The sequence below is a fragment of the Aricia agestis genome, chromosome 7 (genome assembly GCF_905147365.1).
Source record: "Aricia agestis chromosome 7, ilAriAges1.1, whole genome shotgun sequence".
Taxonomy (NCBI): Eukaryota; Metazoa; Arthropoda; class Insecta; order Lepidoptera; family Lycaenidae; genus Aricia; species Aricia agestis.
The window spans coordinates 14,264,170-14,279,246 of record NC_056412.1 but is presented as its reverse complement, the minus strand read 5'-3'; the positions used below and the strand labels follow the sequence as shown (position 1 = coordinate 14,279,246).

The 15,077-nt window shown below is 36.8% G+C and overlaps 1 protein-coding gene across 3 annotated transcripts in view; it reads right to left on the bottom strand.

The window, feature by feature from the left end:
* Nucleotides 1-13,606, bottom strand: part of LOC121728590 (eukaryotic translation initiation factor 5B) — a 34,403-nt gene extending 20,797 nt beyond the window's left edge. Inside the window, exons 1-17 of one of the 3 annotated variants that reach the window (XM_042116761.1) lie at nucleotides 13,410-13,606; nucleotides 13,272-13,334; nucleotides 12,817-12,971; nucleotides 9,839-11,007; nucleotides 9,551-9,700; nucleotides 9,243-9,374; nucleotides 8,720-8,938; nucleotides 8,326-8,439; nucleotides 8,017-8,244; nucleotides 7,543-7,725; nucleotides 7,020-7,181; nucleotides 4,809-4,939; nucleotides 3,727-3,859; nucleotides 3,247-3,354; nucleotides 2,607-2,771; nucleotides 2,009-2,116; nucleotides 1,133-1,294 (exon numbers count right to left, since the gene is read on the bottom strand). In XM_042116761.1, coding sequence (XP_041972695.1) covers nucleotides 1,133-1,294; nucleotides 2,009-2,116; nucleotides 2,607-2,771; nucleotides 3,247-3,354; nucleotides 3,727-3,859; nucleotides 4,809-4,939; nucleotides 7,020-7,181; nucleotides 7,543-7,725; nucleotides 8,017-8,244; nucleotides 8,326-8,439; nucleotides 8,720-8,938; nucleotides 9,243-9,374; nucleotides 9,551-9,700; nucleotides 9,839-11,007; nucleotides 12,817-12,971; nucleotides 13,272-13,334; nucleotides 13,410-13,456 — 3,429 coding nt within the window. In that variant the 5' untranslated portion in view covers nucleotides 13,457-13,606. The remainder of the gene's footprint in view (nucleotides 1-1,132; nucleotides 1,295-2,008; nucleotides 2,117-2,606; nucleotides 2,772-3,246; nucleotides 3,355-3,726; nucleotides 3,860-4,808; nucleotides 4,940-7,019; nucleotides 7,182-7,542; nucleotides 7,726-8,016; nucleotides 8,245-8,325; nucleotides 8,440-8,719; nucleotides 8,939-9,242; nucleotides 9,375-9,550; nucleotides 9,701-9,838; nucleotides 11,008-12,816; nucleotides 12,972-13,271; nucleotides 13,335-13,409) is intronic. The other 2 variants (XM_042116762.1, XM_042116763.1) reach the window with 2 other exon arrangements.
* Nucleotides 13,607-15,077: the final 1,471 nt, after the last annotated feature.

The following is a 15,077-nucleotide window of genomic DNA, read 5'->3' as shown; positions in this document are numbered from 1 at the left end:
CACGCGCGATCACAATGGGATCGCAATGACAGTTTTGTTTGCTAAAAAAGTAGCGTTAGCAATATTTTCTGATAACATTAATTTATAGATAAGTAATCAACTAATTCTGTACATTAAGACTGGGTTGCATCAACTAAGTTTAACTGTAACTTTAACTACAATGCAAAATGTTAAATCTTTGGTAAAGTTAAAAATGGACGCCATCAAGACGCCATATTTAACCATAACCATAGAGCTCGACAAGGTTTTAAATGCGCGTGGCGAAAAAAGGAACTAACGCTGACAACATACAAAAAACGCCATTTTTGACAGTTCTCCTTTACCGGCAGCGCCCCCGCCCACGTTCATTTATAACTTTGTTGGAACAGCTGTCATCTGTCAATTTCTCCGGTCAAAGTTAAGGTTAAAGTTAAATTTGCCTTAACTATAACCATAACTTTAACTTTAACCACGCCTCTGGTGCAACCCAACCTTAAGGTATTACCTTGCTTTTGGTCAACCCCGTGGCAGCTTCAACTCTTTCAGTTAAGTACTTTATTTTTTTATTTTCGAGCGAATCCAAAATGTTCATGAAAAAGATTTGTGGTATTATTTTATCAATGAATGTGATTCTGCTATTATTTTATTAATCTATTACTATAATAATATCACATATTACCTATTATTATCATCACAAAAAAATTAAAACAAAAACTTAAAAGAAATGTCCGCAAATAAAAACGTTTTTGTTTGTCGACCCTACGGCTGGCCAAATATCAGCCGCGCGCGTCAACAATCAACATTAGCAAACAAACTGTCATTGCGATACTTAATAAAAATACAACCTACTCGTTGTTTGGAAGTCGGTTAATAAATTTAATTCTAAATATGGCCCTGGATATTTGTTACGTTCAAAATAGTTATCCAAGATGACGACAGATGGCGCTTTATAAGTAATATGATAATAAAAGCTATATAAGTACGGTACGGTATCATACAAAAACGTCATTTTTGACATGTGTTTGACAGTTCTCCTTTACCGGCAGCGCTCCCGTCAATGTCACCTACGTTCAAATAAAGCCTTGTCGAACTGTATATAGCTATATATAATATATAACTATATAAATAAATATATAACTATATATAGCCATACCTTGCTGACGAGGAAGTCCGTCTCGTCGAAGTGTCGTCCGAACATCTTGGGCGACTCGCCGGGTATCGGCTCGATCTTGATGCACACCTCCTGCCCCTTGCGAGCCGTCTCCACTTGCTTGTGGTTTATCTCGATGGACGTCACCAAACCCAGCTCCACGAACTGTGAAGGATTGATTGCTTAATCACTTTGTAATAACAAGAGCGTGTGTACAGAGTACACGTGTCAGAAGTGAAACTTCTCTCCAAGGCGCAGCGCAGACCACACACTATCCGTGACGCACTTTTTAGTCCGTGGTAGTGTGTCGTCAGCGCTGCGCCTAAGTGTCTAAACACACTATGCGGAATTTCCGAGGCGGAAGTTCCGCATGATTACGTCAGCAATGTCAAACGCATACAATATAACGCGACGGAATTTCGGCATGGTGTGTCATCGGTAATTTAAAATACATTGCAGGCGGAATCAAGCCGAACGCCGCGGAAATGCGGCATAGTGTGTTTAGACACTAAAATCGTTATCGGCGTCGTGGCGGAATAATATTATTTCGACTGTGGAAATATGTGTGGTGGCCACAAAGGAAGATCTTCTGACCGAGCGAGGTGTTATGCCCGGTCAGGCCGAAGCCCACGTGATACATTTCAGCTGTCGTATATATACCGACGCGCTCAGAAAACTTCGATAGCGCGATGCAGGAATGTTAGGCGAATAGGCATGATGACTATTTTTTTTACTTATCGGTAATTGAAAGACACTTAAAAAATAGAAACATCGTTGAAAGAATGACTCTGATAGCTTAAAAATTTTACGTATCAGTTCAGTCTACAGGGTGATGACTGATGAACTATTGCCAAGAAAAGACAAAATATTCCATCTTACCTCCTTGCTGGGTACGCAGATAGGAGTACCCTCCTTCACGATGCCGGCTTCAACCATCACACCCGCTACAATGGGGTCTCGGGAGTTAAACACGAATTGAGGCAGAATCTGTTAACAATCAAATATAAATAACAATCAAACTATTGATTGGGAAATGCAATGACAATAAATGCCCTATTTTGGCCTTATAAAAGATTAATGGTTTTCCTTATTCCTGTATATCACCTCTATACACAGGTGACAAGGACCATCAACTATGAAGTTTCGGTTGTGGTTATTTTATCAGATATCCAGTTCTGAAGGTCTACCTGACCTTCGATAAAGTGTAAGATTTTTAACTTATTTTCTTTGGGGTAACTACTGAAATCTCGTCCTGTACTGCCGGTCATTTTTAACAGTTGTTTCCCATTGCCCGCAAGTCGTGACGAAATATGTGGATGGACCCTAAGGGCTCCCACACATAACTACGAATTCGATCGCATCGCAAATATCTGCGACAAAATTCATAATAAAAATGACATTACGATGCGATGCGATGCGAATTCGCAGTTTTGTGTGGGAGCCCAAGCTCTATCAGACATCACTCTCACAAACCGACCTTAAGTTTGCAGGGGAACACAGCAATATGTTTGAACTCTTCCCTCTTCCTCTGCTTGAGTTCCTCGCGGTAGGCGGTGAACTTGTCGAACAGGTGGTATATGATGTCCGCCGCGAATATCTTCACGCCGAGTTGGTCTGCCAACTCCTGGGCGTCGCGCTCGATCTGCAACAGTTTTATAAGGTACTGGATGCTGCCCGAAACTCCGTTGCGAAGAATTCATCGCCTAGAAACTGTAGATTTTCCCGGGAAATAAAGTATCTATGTCTTTTCCCGAGACTCAAAGTATCATTATCATCATAACATCTGTATACAATTTTTTATTTAAATCGACCTAGCAGTTTAGCAACGTAAGAGCCAGTCCACACGGCGTGTTGCGTCAACGTTGCGTCGACGCAGCACTGCGTTGTTTTACATACAAATAACCAAAGTGTTCAAACGGCGCGCTGCGTCGTGACAGCAGCGCGCAACGCACACATGACGGACAGCAGCCCCCGAGACGAAGCGGGAGGCGACGTTAAGACTGCTTGAGTTCAAGTTGCGGTCCTTTTTAGCTATGTTCCTTTAATTTTGCCAGTGTGTGTATATAAGAATTGCTCGTTTAAAGATATAAGATAATATAGTTTATAGACAAACAAACCTTAACATCAAACGCCAGGATAGTGGCGTACTGCGAGTCATGCTCCAACATGGCCGACGCCTTCATCACGTCGCGCTTCACCACGGGACCTATCCTGATCGCCGAGTACTGGAAATCGAAAAAATATACATATATTAAGATTAATACGACTGTCCAGGTATCAAATTCATCACTAAAATATGAGTTCAAGGGCCTCTGCCCCCCAGCTAAGTATGGCTAAGTCAAGTCAAAAATAGAAGATACTTAATGCGAAAGAATTCATAATTTTATTAAATTTTTGTTGGTATCCCTGAGAATCCTACGATCAAGGTTAGGATACAATTTAGGTGTTGGTACTACGAACTGACAGTTAAAATGTTGTGGCCCTAAGTAGTTTCAGCCCAGGGCCTCGTAAGCTCACGGTCCGGCCCTGGCGACGGTAGTTGTTTTCCAGCAGGTGACCTATTGCTCCGTATTTTATAAAAAAAATAGTGCACTCACAGGTATTTTGCTCGTCCTCAAGAAGTCCAGCAGCGCCTCGAGCGAACCTAGCGTCGACGCCTGCACGTACACACCGCGCTCCGACAGACGGATTGATGACAACGCAGATTTCAACTCCCTCGCCACTTCCTCCCTGGAATAATAGGTTACAGTTAAAACGAGATCTTGTATATTTATAATTACTAGAGATCGCCCAATGGTCGAAATTCGACCGTACTTGCAACGTCATTAGGACTACTACCTATATTTTGTAAAAAATATTGACTTCATAGTTTTTTTCAATTCTGTCTCTGGGACTCAGGCTCAGCTGATCTCAGACTGGCCGTTTAAGCATTGTCTAATAGTATCTACAATTAAATAAAATAAACAATAATCCATTTTCAATTTGTCAACTTGTTGTCAACAGACTTCAACCATAAATAAAAGAGTATAATTCGTATGTATAGGCTTGTCACTCAAAAATCTGTCATTTTTCCTAGTAGTAGTGTCGTAGTGTGTGTAACGTTTTATTTGTTAAAAATATATACGATAAAAGCATAATTTTAAAATAATATTAGCTCGATGCACTCCTTCACCATATAAACTATAACTGTGCGAAATTTCATGCACCTACGTTTCCCCATATTTCGTAAAAAGGGTTACAAAGTTTTTCTCTCACGTATTAATATATAGATTGTTAATGAGAAACGGCTACAAGTGTTTCTATGTGTTGAAGGCGGTTTGGGTCCAATTTGACTTCTTTATTTTTCACAAAAAATAGAACATATTAAACAGCTATTAATTATCATTATTTTTGTTTCTACTGTGAACAAAGCTCAAGCTCCAAATCATAAATTAACAAAAATTTATTATCAAAATAGGCCATTTAGGCTATGTTGAATTATATCAATCAATGTCAATTGTAACTTCGTTAAAAGTGTATTATGCACTACTATCGATATCACCTGAATACCTATACTTTTAACCCATTTAAATTAGTAATGTATAAAATATAATACACTTTGGGTCTCGACAACATATTTTTCTATGGTCTCTCTCACTTATATTAACACCAGTGAGACAAGGAAATGTAAACATCTTACTTTAATACATCAACTTCATCAGGTTTCTGTGCCACAAGTAGATTCAAGCCCGCTATGGCTTTCTCTAACTCCTTGGCGGCTATTTTCACACCCTGAGCGCCGACAACCTCTTTGTGTTCTATGTATGCGTTCTGTAAATAAACATTTAATATAAATTAGAGGCACGATAGAAGGATACGATATAATAATAATTATTTTGTTTTGTCTACTACATTGGAAAAAAGTAGTTCGAAAGACAAAGACAAAACATTGCGTAGCTTATTCATTGTATACTTTTTATCCATCTGTCCTATGGGCGTGTCTTTAAAGTATCCCATACTATTAAGATGTAGTGTGTACTCTGATTTCCAAGATTGATAGAAAAAGTACCATCGAAGAAATTATTCATAGAGCAGACCTACATCATTTGGTCTTGTCATGTCAATACAAAGTAAAAGTCATGGTCTGGTTTTCTAAAAATATAATTAAATGTGGCAATATTAAAAAATTGCGACATCGCCGAACACCTGGCCATAATAATGCAAAAGTCGTACGATACTGGAACGCTACCAGATACTTGGAAAACGGTTACAGTGACGCCAATCTTCAAAAAAGGAAACAAACTAGAACCTGCTAACTATAGGCCTATCAGCCTAACCAGCGTCGTATGCAAAGTGATGGAGAAAATTATAGTAAGGCACATTAGAAATTTCTTTAGTAGATACAAAGTAATTCTGGAACAACCACATGGTTTTTGCCCGCACCGCTCCACAATATCAAACTTACTGACTTGTCTCGCTATATGGACTGACCACTTTAATAAGAGAGAACCAATAGACATTATATACCTGGATTACGAAAAAGCATTTGATAAAGTTCCCACAAGAAGGCTTTTGCAAAAATTAGAATTTCTTGGCATACGAGGAAAGTTACTTGCTTGGATTAAAGCGTTTCTGCAACAAAAAACTATGCAAGTGAGAGTGGGCGAAGCAAAATCGGATCACGTAGAAGTATTGAGTGGCGTACCCCAGGGATCAGTACTCGGTCCTGTGTTGTACATCCTATATTCCTTCGATCTTCCCTACTGCCTTCAATGCAATCTAAGCATCTTTGCCGATGACACTAAGATAACATTTTAAACTTTCGCGTTGCATTATAATGAAACTTTTTAATCGGGACTTAACGCGACTTATTTAAGTAGTAATGCTACTACGAGTACATAGCTACGTAGTAGCATTACTACTTAAATAAGTCGCGTTAAGTCCCGATTAAAAAGTTTCATGACACTAAGATATTTGCAAATCCATTAACTGACTACAACCGACTTCAAGATGACCTCAACAAAATAGCTAACTGGTCGAAGCAGTGGCTTTTGAACCTGAATTCTTCTAAATGCACAGTGCTGCACATTGGCAAATGCAATCCTCACTTGCAATATAAATAAAATGATACCCAATTACTTGAGGTCAATGTGCAACCTGACTTGGGTGTAAAGATAACATCTGATCTAAAGTGGGGAGAACACATTTCATCCATCACAAAGAAAGCAAGAAGTCTAATATACTTAGTGAGGAAAGCATTTCATGAGCTTACACCAGAAATGATGCTCCAAATCCTCAAAACTTTCATAAGACCGATATTAGAATATGCATTCCAGATCTGGAACCCCTATTTTGTTAAAGACATTGAATTGTTGGAAAAAGTACAGCGTTCCTTTACTAAAATACCCAGAAAACTGAAAAGACTGTCATACGAGGAACGTCTGGAAGCCTTGAAAATTACCACTCTGAAACAACGCAGGGATAGAGGCGATTTAATAGAAACATAAAATCCTGAACCGACATTATGACATTCAAAATATACAAAATATATTCACATTGAATGATAATACACATTTGAGAGGCCATAACATGAAGCTCTCTGCCAGTTCCTCAAAAAACAATCCACATAAACACTTTTTGTGCAATCGAGTTTTAAGAGCGTGGAACAGCTTGCCAGAGGATGTTATAGCAGCCCAGAATGTTAATCATTTCAAGAACAGACTTGACAGATATATGAAAAATCACTGTTAAAATGCACAGAGAACGACCTGATACAGGCAACATCAGTTGTGTCAACTGCTTGCCTGATTACATATAATAATAATAATAATAAATTATGTTTGGCGTTAGTGCTTAGTAGTTCGCGTAAAACATAACAATATACACCATACAGAGTAACAAGATAACTCACCTTGACTCGCAGCTCTTTCATAGGCTGCGGCATCAGCAGCGACCGGATCTGCGTCACGATCGGCCCGTCAGTGCCCGCCAGCACCGCCGTGTCGCCCTCGTGTAACGTGCCGTTTATGAGGATGCAGTCTATGGTCGTGCCGAGACCGGGGATGGCTTTCACCTGGGGGAAACAAGGATGGTTTATGCAGTACTGCAACAAGACATTTGCCATTCTAACATACTCACATAACAACCACATTTTACTATTAACGCAATCAAGTAAGGCTCATAGGCTATATTTTCACCATTACTAATAACTAATAAGTAATAAAAATATTTATGCAATGGATGAGCTAGGTTTAGTTCTTGTTCTATACAAGACCTATTAAACAGCATTTCAATATACATTAAAAAGCTGTTTAATAGGTTCAAAACTTTTGCACATTGTAAAACTTATTTTATTAGTAAGGGGGTTAGAATATGTATAGACAACTTTTACTAAAAATCTTATCACTTTTCACTCTACAATAATTTAAGCTCACCTCAAGCACAGTAGCGAGCAGCTGGTTGGAGAATATCAGACGTTTGTGCAGCGGTCCCTCGCACGCCTGGACGATCATAGCCAAGAGGTTACCCATACCCTCACCCGTCACAGCGGATGTGGGCACCAGGGAGACATAGGTGCGGGGATCCGGGTTGTTGTAGAACAACGCTGCGTTTAGACCCTGGAATGAAATTAGTTGTCACTAATTTTTAACAAATAAGTGAGAAGTTTGCCTAGATATCTATATGATCTGAGAGAAAATATGTCCATACTCCATGGGTTATATTTATTCAATTGCTGATAAAATAAAAGTGGAATGCATTCTGTAATGCTTTGTTTTTGATCGTACTTTTGATTAGCTAATGTCAAACACATTAACAAAACGAGAAGACTAATATAATCACGTTATGTCAGATAGATACCAATAATTATTACTGTTGTTTTTAAGGGAAAATATGAAGAAAATATTTACCTGCTCAGCAAACTGTATGATAACATCCTTGCTGCGTTTCTCAAACTCAAGCTGCGTATTCTGTTGTTGCATCTTCAGGATATCCCTGATATCTTTACGCTGAGCACTTTGCCAGTCGTACAATCTGTCGATTTTGTTGAGAGCAACAATAAAAGGTGTCTTCTTCTGTTTTAGTAGATTAATAGATTCTATTGTCTGTGGTTCTAGACCGTGCATAATATCAACTACCTGAAAATGTAGAATTGTTACTAACAATATAACTGCTGCAATAAAACTGAAAATAACTTTTATCGTAAAATTTTAACTCACAAGAATAGCAATATCACAAAGTGAAGATCCACGATTTCTCAAGTTACTGAAGGACTCGTGGCCGGGTGTGTCAATGATGAGCAAACCTGGTAGCTTGAAGGCGATTTCGTTAACCTAAAACAGATAAATTATTTAAATAAAGGACCACTAAAATGAAAATATTATTAAAAAGCACACATTCGGAGTCGAACACATTTTAGAAGAAGCACGAACGCAAATCCGAACACACAAATATACGCACACACGCAAGTTCGCACGCAGAAATGCACACACGCACGTGAATACTGAATTCGTACGCACACATTAAATCGCACGAATACCCGCTCAATGCCATGCATAGTTTTTTTTTCATACCGCACATCCACAAGCACCAACGAGACAATCAACAACTCACCCCTTTAACATGTTTCGTTTGCTCCTTGATATTCTCAATAGGCACATTAGTGGCTCCGATCTGCTGCGTGATACCGCCGGCTTCACCGTCTTGTACGTTTGTGCGTCGCAGTTTGTCCAATATCTTGGTCTTGCCTGTGTCGACGTGACCAAGTACACATACAACGGCCGCTCGCAGTGGATTGTTGGCTTTGTTCTTTTCATTTTCTTCTTTACGTTTCTAAATAGAAATTAAAGGTTTCTTGAATAAGAACGTAAGGGGAAGTAGCAGAATTGATGTCGACAAGGAGGGTTAGGAATAGGGTATGTCAAAACTATAGTCACTACATCAAAAGGCAAGCTAAAAGCAAAAAAAAATTATGTGCAGCAAAAAAGGACAAAATCATGTTTATCAGTGTCATATTTAAATAAAGATCATCAAAAAATGTGAATATTGATATCCAGAACACTCCAAAAACAATTTTTTTTTAACACCTCTTTTCTTTTAATTAGGAATTCTAAATTAGAAATGGTTTTAAAATTACCTCCAGACGTTTTAGTACCAATTCCCTCTTCTTCTGAGCATCTGTCATTCCTTCATCATCAGAATCCTCCTCCGAACTGGAGTCCTCTTCTGAGCTGCTGTCTTCCTCTTCAGAACTATCTTCTTCCTCCTTCTGTTAAAATAAAGAAAAATTATACATTGGCAGCGCCTGAAACTCTCAACTGACGCAAAAAAAACCTTTCTGTGACATTTCTTTTTTCAATTTTTAAGATTATAAGCTGATGTGTTAAATTTTAATTGTGGAATGTTTATTTAATCACAAATTGCGTCCATAATCAAACCACTCACCTCTTCTTGCTTCGGTTTTTCTTGTACCTTTACTTGTTCTTTAACAGGCTCTGGATTTTCGGGTTCGTCATCTTCGGATGACTCTGCATCCCAAGCATCTTTTACAGATTCTGTATCTGACTCTTTTTTCTCCTCAACTTTCTCAGGTTCCTGTATCAAAAAAAGTAATGCTATACTTAATATTAAATTAAACATGTTTTACAAAATAAGCTTGCTTTTGAATTGTTTTAATAGGTATTTTAAATGGGACTCTAGAAACAAGAGATTTAAAAAATATAAATAACTTACACTTTTTTCTGTAGCACTGATCTCTGGTTTGCTCTCTTCGACTGGTGTAGCTGGAGCTTCCTGTGATATTTGCGTCTTTAGTTTCGTAGGCTTGATCCTTGTGCCAGGACGTGGAGGTTTCTTTTCTGTTGAACCAATTTCAATTCCTTGAGCTTTTAATGATTCAAGCATAGCTTGAGCTCTTGCCTTTTCAGCTTTTTGTTTTGGTGTTAAAAGTTTTCCTTCTGCTTTAAGTCTCTCTTTTCTCTCCTTTTCCTTCTGCTTCTTTTTGTCTTTACGCTCCTTTTCTAGCCTTATCGCTTCTAGTCTTTGACGTTCCCTTTCTTCTTCTTGCCTTATTCTTTCTTCTTCCTCACGTTGTAATCTTTCCTCTTCTTCCTTCACTTTCTTTAATGCCTCCTGCATAGCAGCAATATGTTTTTTTGTTGGGCCTTTCTTTGTTTTGTCGTCTTTTTCACCCTTCTCTCCTTTTTTCTTTTTCTTGCCTTCAGTTGATGGAGCTTCATTCTCTCCGTCTTTTTCTTCAGATGGAGCTTTAGTTTCTTCATTCTTTACTTCTTCAGGTTTCGTTTCAGTCTTTTTCTCAGTTGGTTTTGCAGGAGTTTTAGGTTCAGAGCCCTCCTTTTTCGGCTCCTGTTCCTTTTCTTTTTTTTTAGCTTCTAGTTTTTTTAACTTTTCACGTTCTTTCTTCTCTTTCTTCTTTTGAGCTGCAGTTTTAATGGTTATATCATTTTCATCATCACTTCCCTTCTCACCACCATCAACATCTACTTGCTCTGGTTTTTCCTCATTCTTTTTATTTTTTTTCTTAGGCTTCTTTTCTTCTTTACTTTCAGCTTCCTCCTGTGGCTTTTCAACCTCAGATGTTACTGGCACTTCTTTTTTCACACCCAACATTTCCATTTCTAATTCAGCTAAAACTTTTTCTATATCCTCATCACTTTCATCTTTCTTCCTCCTGGCTTTCTTTCCCTTCTTACCAGCTGGTTCTTTTTTTTCTTGACTAGGTTTCTTTTGATTTTTTTGGACTGGTCTTTCATCATCTGATGATGGAGGTGCTTCAGGTGCAGAATCCCCAGATTCTACTGTTAAAAGAGAAAAGGCACTTTTTTCCTCTTTTTTCTTATTTTTCTTTGAATTCTTCTTAGGTTCATCATCTTCTGACTCATCTAGAACATTTTTATGAGTTAAGTAATTAATACTAATAAAAAATACATAATTTAAAATGCACATATTATAACAACATCACTTACACATATAATTTGGTTAAACTTTGTACTTATTTTCATTAAAAAGAATCAATACTATAATGATATAAAACATGTTGGGTGTGACTCTCTGTTACTTCTATATATTTGACTGCTGAACCAATTTGGATGAACTTTGATACTTTTCTATCTTTACTGTAATATTCTGTGTTCTTAGAAAGGGCATGTGCAAGCTAGCATGATAGTTTAATTAGTAAACGAGGTGGGTTTAATAATTTTAAATAGTCTCGCATACATAATAAATAAAAAGCAAGCTTTTTGCTGTATACATAGCGTGGCCATACGTCCCTCTTTGGGCGGGACAGTCCCACTTTCAGGCAGTCTGTTCTGCTGTCCTCCGCGAGGCCAAAATTGTCCCGCTTTTGCAAAGAGACCAAACAACAATTTTAACCTTTTAATCCCCAAGCGGCCGGATCCGGCCGCCACAGATTATACTGCAGCCATTCCGTCTACACCCAAGCGGCCGGATGTGGCCGCGCTCTTTCGTTCGATTGAATTACGTATTTCGTCGACTTAGAGACTACTTTTGTATGAAGAAGTTTGGTTAGTTATGATCTACGATAAATTTGCCACATTCTGAATGCAAAATATTATACAATCTGTGGTCGACGAATATTTGTCAGTCATTTGAAAATCGTGAATTTTTCGTGTGTGTTCTGCCATGTTGTGTTGTTTGTTTGATATTATTGATGGATTTAACGAATGTAAGTAGTAAAATAGTTTAATTTATTAATTATAATTTATAAATAGTTTTAGATAATCATTTGAAAGAAATACTTACATCGTAATAACTTCTAGTTTACACGAGAAAATTTGGTTTTTATTTATGTGATTTGAACGCGATTTGTTTAATATTTTTGTAAATAATTGACGTTAAAAGCGTATATTATCGTGTACAAAACGATTTAGATCCTAGTAATAGTATATAATAGTATCGTTTTAGTAAAATAATCAAGATAAAAATTACCTATTTATAACGGCTTTTTGCCGGCCGCGGCCATTTTGAACTTTATTTGTATGGCACTAAGGACGAAGTTTGCTTGTGTATAATACCAAAACCGGTTTTTATTACTCTTATCTCTTATCTGTTTATTGATAACAAGTTATGTTATTTCAAAGAATTGTTTACATAAACAGTTTGTATAGCTCTGTGTTATTGAGATTATAATAATGTATTAATATATTTGTTGCGAAATAGTTAGAAATATAGATTTCAAAGTTTACAGTGGTGAGACAAATATCACATCTGACTAAATACTATATTATGATGACTTGATAGATAGAAAATTTAACATATATTATAATATTTTTCACACAAACATAAAATATGGATTAGATGTAAGGTTATTACATTATTTGTACAAAGAGGGTAGGCCGGGTGCCATTTTTTTTTTGCAAATCACGTACCCTACATTTTTGCAAAGATTTTGGCACTTACTGAAGGGTTAAAGTATTTTTATGTTTGAAATGCCTGTGTAATGCCTCGAAGTAACCAGTAACACATTCCCATTCAACATATTATGTGAAGACACTAGACATTCACAAAATACTCAATTGTATTTACCTCTATACTTTCACTTTCATAATTAATAAATTAATAATAAAATGTAAATAAAATTTACTTGCGGGGGCGGGGGCTCAATCCATAGATGTACCACTGACAAAAAAATTAATGGTCACGTTATGTATACAACAAAAATAAATTAATACCTTCACTGCTTTCCTGTTTTTTCTTTTGAGACTTATTTGATATAGCTACATTTTTCAAATTTTTTGTGACCTCTTTGATATCTGAATCAGCAGATTTCTTCTTAGATTTTGATGTTAGCTTTTCGTCTTCACTTTCATCAGTATCAATGACAGTTCTGAAAAAATAAAAATCATACCTAGATATTAGTAATTAGTAAATATAGAGTTCGAAATCTAAGACACCTTTTATGTTGAGATGAGAATATTTAAATTACAGAAATATTGTAATTGTTATGAACTGAACTACATCCGCAAAAAGTGCAGAATGGCTCACATTTATAGGCTACAGCAATAGAACTTAAAACTTATCAACCTTCATTGAAATTTTAGCGTTTGATCATTGTGTTGTAAGTTTCCTAGACCTTTGCGGGTCTACAAATAGGTAGTCTTGAACTTATAACCTAAAACTGACTTACTTCTTTCCCTTTTGTGGAACCGGTTTTATGCTCTCAATGTTAGTGGTTTCTACATCACTATCACTGAAAGAATACACACAGGTTTTAATGGGAACAATAAAGCAAGGCTAATATTAACATATGCTAAAATAAAATTACCCATCCTCAATCGCTTGACCTTTCTTCCCTTTTTTAGCTTTACCCATCTTGTAATAGGACTATATTAGGTCACAATGCCTATAAAACAGTGTTTTATTTCAGAATATTTAGTAATTTCTATCATGTGAAAGGAAAAAGATGCAAAAATTGAGCCGATTTCGGAATTTATCCTCAGCCGTCGACGTCGTGTCCTTTTTGCAAAATGACATTATGCAAACGTCAAAATTGACAAAGAGTTTTTTTTAGCTTGTAATAACTTTGCCAAGTCCATTGCAAATAAAATGTACCTATTTAAATTTTTTCAAAAGAGCTTCCTGGGTTTTTAATGCGTAATATTGGTAGGACTAGCTGTTGCCCGCGACTTCGTCCGCGTTAGCATAGTAGTAGTAGAGCACATCCCAAGTATAATTTATAGATTGTACAAAAATATCTAATGTACAGAATTGACTTTCCTACGATTTTATTATATACTTATAGACTTATAGATGTTCCGCGCGGCTTCGCTTGCGTAATTAAGGAATTTCAAGCAACCGTACGTATTTCCGCAAAAATAGCGTTTCTCCCTTCACGTGGTCTATTCTTTATGTTTGCCAAATAACATAAAAATTGCTCCAGTAGTTCTTAAGATAATAAGCAATTTCAAATAATTTCCCTCCGTTTTTTCCACATTTTCCTCTATTTACTTGCTCTTATTAGTCTTAGCGTGATAAAATATAGCCTATGGCCTTCCTCGATAAATGGGCTATCTAACACTGAAAGAATTTTTCAAATCGGACCAGTAGTTCCTGAGATTAGCGCGTTCAAATAAGCCCTTCCATATAATTTCCCCCGTTTTTCCACATTTTCCTCTATTTATTCGCTACTATTAGTTTTATCGTAATAAAATCTAGCTTATAGCCTTTTTCAGTCAATGGACTATCTAAAACTGAAAGAATTTTTCAAATCGGACCAGTAGTTCCTGAGATTAGCGCGTTCAAATAAGCCCTTTCATATAATTTCTCACGTTTTTTCCACATTTTCCTCTATTTCTTAGCTCCTATTAGTCGTAGCAAGATAAAATGTAGCCTATAGCCTTCCTCGATCAATGGGCTATCCAACAATAAAAGAATTTTTCAAATCGGACCAGTAGTTCCTGAGATTAGCGCGTTCAAACAAACAAACAAACAAACTCTGCAGAATTATAATACATATGTATTAGTGTAGATATTAACCATTAGCTGATAATTGTTATCTTAGTACAATTAGTGTGGGAATTGGGAAAGTGATGCAATATTCAGAAACGTGCTACGGTACTTTGTGTTCCCACTTCCCTCCAAAAGTCCATCGTAAGTTTCAGTAAAGCATCTACCACATTACTGAATCGAAAAGCCGTGTTCGTTTTATTTTTTCGCAGTTGGGCAGCTGACTGTCAACTTCATAATTGAGTGTCATGTTCAATAAAATCCTAATAATTTCTGTCAGAACTGTTAGGATTTTATTGAACATGACACTCAATTATGAAGTTGACAGTCAGCTGCCAAACTGCGAAAAAATGAAACGAACACGGCTACTGACTTGACTTCTTGTCTATATAGATTTATTCCTGACAATATAGAAAAACGATGCTTAAACTTGTATTATACAATATTGTTTTCCCGCCATAATATTATACTTGACACTGGCCATGAT